Source organism: Myotis davidii, unplaced genomic scaffold (genome assembly GCF_000327345.1).
Source record: "Myotis davidii unplaced genomic scaffold, ASM32734v1 scaffold200, whole genome shotgun sequence".
Taxonomy (NCBI): domain Eukaryota; kingdom Metazoa; phylum Chordata; class Mammalia; order Chiroptera; family Vespertilionidae; genus Myotis; species Myotis davidii.
This window is the reverse complement of record NW_006293700.1, coordinates 5430809-5436007: the sequence shown is the minus strand read 5'-3', so window position 1 is coordinate 5436007 and position 5199 is coordinate 5430809. Positions and strand designations below refer to the sequence as shown.

Below are 5199 nucleotides of genomic sequence, written 5' to 3'. Positions count from 1 at the left end.
GCCCAGGCCCGGGCCCGGGCCCACTGAGCCGTCCTGGGCGCGTGGCTCCGGGGCGCTCAGGTTGCCATCGGCCGAGCTGCTTTCCCTGTCAGGCTCCATGCCTGCCCCTGTCTCTGGCACCTCATTATCCAGTTGTGTCGCTGCGCACAGCTTTGACGTGCTCTGCCCATTTTCCTGCCTTGAGATAGGAGGGGAGTCACAGGTTTCCATGGCAATCGCTACATGGGGATCTCATTTCATCCAGCCTGTCAGGGACCTGGGTAAAAAATAAGGTGAGAGAAGGCATTTTTATTAAATAATGACACCGCTCACTAATAGCCCATCACTAATTTACGGCAGCTGTAAACTTGACTATCTGCAAAGGTGAGGGGGGTGGGGGGTCGCTAAAACCAGCGCACCTATCTATCACACACAGACTTTGTGTAAATGGAGCAACATCATGTGGAGAGCGATCGCAGCCCGGCCTCCACACCCTAGGTGTTTCTGAAGTCGCCATGGGCATTCATCATAAATCTGAAATTCATATCAGTGATCCGTACTTTTTTCATTCCCCTTTCCTGAAAATGTCTATAATCGACGTAAAGGCTTTAAAAGCCCCTTGTCCGTGACAGACACGGAAATGGCTTTCACCTACGAAGGCAGGAATAAAAAGAACAATGCAAATAACTTGTAATTTTTTAATATTTACCTTTTACTTTCTCAGGGGGGATGAGTAGGGAAGGGAGACCAACCATAAAGGAACCTTAAAATGAGAAATATTACAGTCCTAGGCAGCGCCGACCACACTCTGCTCTGGCTTTCATTTTGCCAGTAAATCAGCTTACTACAAATCTTCCCTGTGCAAAAGCTCTCAGCAGGTATCTGGCTGGCCCTGATTAAGCACCAATCACAATTCTTCCCCACACTTCAGTCACCTCAATGGGCAGCAGAACAGAAATTAATATTTACTGCAGCCAGGCCTATCATCCTAGGGGACGATCACATTCACTCCTTTTTTTTTTCCCCCACTGCAATACGTAATGAACACCATTTCAAATACCATTTTGATGTTATCAATCCTGGTGAGTTGCCCATCTCTCAACTATTGCCTCAATCAGCATCTCCCCTGGCTTAACAAATCATACGCAAGCACGACTGATGAAAATCCTTCCATCATTTTTTTAGATTTAATTTTTCAGTGTTTTTTTTTTCAGCCAGGCATCTTAGACCATAAACTCCCTTTGTTGAGAGCAAGATGCACCCTCTGTAAAGCCATCTCAGGTTCCGGCAGCAGGGTCAGGTAGCAGGGGAAAATGGAGTATGTATTGGTAGCAATGCATGCCCTTCTGTGTGTGAGTGTGTATGCGTGTGTGCGCGTGTGTGCCCACATGCGTGTGTGTATGTGCCCACCTGTGTGTTTGTGCCCACAAACCTCAGCTACTGTAATAGCAACTCAATTACAGTTTAAGCTTCTGAGTCTTGCAGCTCTCTGGGTTTGCAGGATGATGGCACTGTACACACCATTGAGTGGGCTGAAACTTTTGTGTTTATTTTCAGCCTAGGACACAGACATGGTCTCGATTTTATGAAGCAGCTAAGCAATTTTCTCTCAAATCTTACAATCTGAGGGACTCATAACTTCAAGGCAACTAGCCCCTTAAATGTAAAAGTATCAACACTTTCAAGGTCGCTGATAATTTTTGATATAAGAAAGCTTGACGTTGCTATATTCCATTACCTGTCATATTGGGTAGGATAGACATGCAATGTCTCACCCTGGATGCCCCTGCATTTATTGCAGACTTCACAGTGGCAGAAGGCCGTGAAAACAAAACTCTGGGCTCACCAATATTACTAAGCATTTTAGAAATTCCTTTTGAAAAGTTCTTCTGGAAGAAAGACCTCATTGAAGGTCACTGGCATATTAAGTATGAAGAATCACTTCTTAATACTCTCTTGACTGTAATCAAATTTAATCTTGTCAGCTAAATCAGAGAGGAAGTGATCAGTGTAGAATACATCAAAAGATCTGCAGAGATTGGAAATGAAATCAAAATTCGTTTTGGTATCTGCCATGGTTAAAATGACATTCTAATTGCTCACCAATCAAACATCATAAAGCTTAGTGTGTAATTTTAATCATCGATGAGCTGCAGGTTAATTATCTTCATGGCATGCCTGCAGCTTTTAAAACCCTCTGAAATAATCTGATAACCATAAGCATGAAAACCTAATAATTTTCTAATTAGTCCACAAACGTTAATGTTTACCTTTGCATTCACCAAATAGGCACAAACAACGTATATACGCACCAAAGGCAGCCAAAATGCCTACACCATAACCCCCTGCTAGACTGGAAGAGATGAGGAAGGCAGGAAGGGGCTAATCTGGAGTGGGAGCACCGTGGTGGATCACACTCCGTTAGTGATCCTGGGTTAGCATGTAAAGGACCCAGGGTTGTTGTTTTGTTTATTCTTTCCTATGAAAGATAGTTTAGGCCACTACGTGGAAGGAGATTCACCTTAATCACAAAAGTAAGAAAAGCTCCCAAACACTTTATAGCTTGTGAAGGAGTTTCTGAGCTTTTATTATTATTTGAGTTACTTTGCTTATAACCCTACAACAGCTCTCAGCCCACAAGAGCACTTGCTGGAATTATGACATGCATGATGAAGACACCTGGAATAGGTGTCTGTAACGTGCAGTTAATAGTCTTGACCAGATGCCGAATGGACTCTGCAATGTAGCGTCTCAGTACTGCTCTATATGAATCAGAACCTATTTATTCTACCGGAAGTAACTTCTAAAAATGGGACAACATTGTTGCCATGTGAAAAAAAATTATGAAAACTACCCTACAGAATCCATCACAGGTCAAAGCAAATGGTAGGATTGATTTTGTTACAAAATTCCTACATCATTTTACACCAAATTGCCTATCAATTTCTTCTCAATAAGGTACACATTAATCAGAAGCTAAGTCAAATCCTGTCTTCCATACAATCAAACTTACATTTCATTCCAAAAGCAACAATGACAAACCTATCTGAATTGATGGTAAGTAATAGATTACCTGATTTTTAAATTCGTAGCTATTGACTATGACCATGGCAATGTTTACCTGTGCATTTTGATGGAATCACTTTAGTTTGTGCAGTTAAAACATTAGTTACATCTACATGTACCAATATTGTACATATTAAATATGATGCCCAGTGATTTCACTGTCATCACTGTCAGAGAAGACCTTTCTTTTATCAGTGTGACCCATATAGGAAATTTACACTAAACTTTTATAAGTCCCAGTAAAAAGACCACAAAGACAGCCATTTAACTTAAACCACAGAATTCATTCCAAAATGACTGCGTAACAAGTAAACTCACTATAAAGGTTGCTTCACCATTTAAGCTGGTCTCTATTTGGTCTCCACCAATTTCTATTCTCTATTGCCAAACATTCTATCTTTAAAAATCACCGAAGTCTTCAAGAAATCCCCACCCCCCCCCAAAAAAAAACCCTAATACAATTTCAATGCTAAATTCAGAACAATACGTACCTGCTGGTCTGCTTAGAATATGTGTACACATTTTGGGGGTATTCTCAGTAATTCACAAGATCGGTGACTTTGATCATGTAAATCCCCTTTTTGGAACTAATGGACAATATGCAGAAAAGAACTTCTACAGCTCGTTCTGCCTGGCTTTCGTCCTGCGGCCTCAACTCTGCTCTGCCAAATGACCGAACCCACCTACCAGGAGCTGGCTGATGAAAGGGGTGCTTGCTGAACAATAGGAGAATTCCCCTGCACTCAGGAAGCAGCGTTCCCATTGGAACCCCAAATTGGAGAGGCCAGTGTTACCTCTGCTTTTTAACTGAGATTGTCCCAGCCCTCCTCTCCGGTCCAGGGAGACAGTGTTTGTGAAATGACGAAAAAGAACGTGATCTGGTGCGGAGGCCTGAATAATGGGAAAGGAATGCTAGTTAGCCACTCTGCAAAGTGCTGGGAAAAGAGACAAGGGCCCCTCCGCCTATTGTTTTTATTCTCATCTGCTCCTGAGCCCTCTCCTAACACTTGGAGTCTGCATGGACTCCCTTTGAAATGGGTTAAAAGCTGTCCACGTAGAAGAGAATTTGGTAACAAGTTCTAAAAAAAAAGAAAGAAAGAAAAAGAAAAAGAAAAATAAATAAAAATCCTTGAATTATATCAAGTTTCCAAAAGGTCATCACTGTCTCTGCTGTGGCCTTTTCCCCAGTCCAAATCCTCTATCAATATGTCATAGTGAGTTAGGCAAAGACAAAAGGGAGGTGCGGTGTGAAAACGGCACATATATCTAATCCTGACAAAGCACTGAATAGCCTTCACAAGTATAATTATACTTGTTTATTTGTTGCCATGTACAGAGGACTGATGAAAAAAAATCCATCAAAGTGGTATTATGCAGACACACTGAGGCTTAAATTCCTTATTGTTAAATTCAGAGGGAAGGGAAAAAAAAAAGATTTGGGGCTGGACTTTTTTTTTTTTGCATCAGCTGCTGACAGATCTTTTATGTACTAGGCGGTATTAGCTCACACCGCTACCTCATTTCTGCCCATGTTGGAATTCATAATTATAAACTACTGTACAGAAGCTTTTAAAAGGGTGTGGCGTGCTGACCACGGGAGGAAGGCCCGTTCTCACAGCCTCCCTTTTGATATATCAAAACACAGGTAAAGTTACGTCAGGATCCAGCTTTGATCTCGGTCTTTAAAGTTGGGGCTGGTGGTTTCCTGTAGCGAGCTTTCTCTGCAATTTGCTCAGTTTAGTATATGTCCAGTATTTCATCCACGAGTGCGTAACTTCTTTCCCACTGCAGCATTAGAAACCTTCGCACGAAGAAAAACAACTCCTAGAATGTCCAAGGATTGAAAATATGAAGAAAAAGATTTCAAGCCCAAGGATCAAGGCTCCATTATGTTCCAATCGTCACTAGGTCAAATAACTTCACAAAAGCACATTTTTAGAGGGGGTTGGGGGAGTCACATAAGCCCCCCCCCCCTTTTCGGGATAGAAATATATCAAAGTACATGCACTGTGCATAGTTAATGTTTGTGAGCTTTACAATTTAAAACAGAAAAGCTGTAATTTTTCTTTGCTGGCAATCTGGAAACACTCTGGAGTTAATTACAGCTGATTCGGAGTGAACCACACAAACAAAGACCAGTCTATTCCAGACAAT

General features: G+C 41.8%; 1 protein-coding gene across 1 annotated transcript in view; it reads right to left on the bottom strand.

Moving 5' to 3' along the window:
* ZFHX4 (zinc finger homeobox 4) overlaps window positions 1–5199 on the bottom strand; it is a 196756-nt gene that overhangs the window by 174223 nt on the left and 17334 nt on the right. Inside the window, exon 2 of the mRNA XM_015566291.1 lies at window positions 15–256. Coding sequence (XP_015421777.1) covers window positions 15–210 — 196 coding nt within the window. The 5' untranslated portion in view covers window positions 211–256. The remainder of the gene's footprint in view (window positions 1–14; window positions 257–5199) is intronic.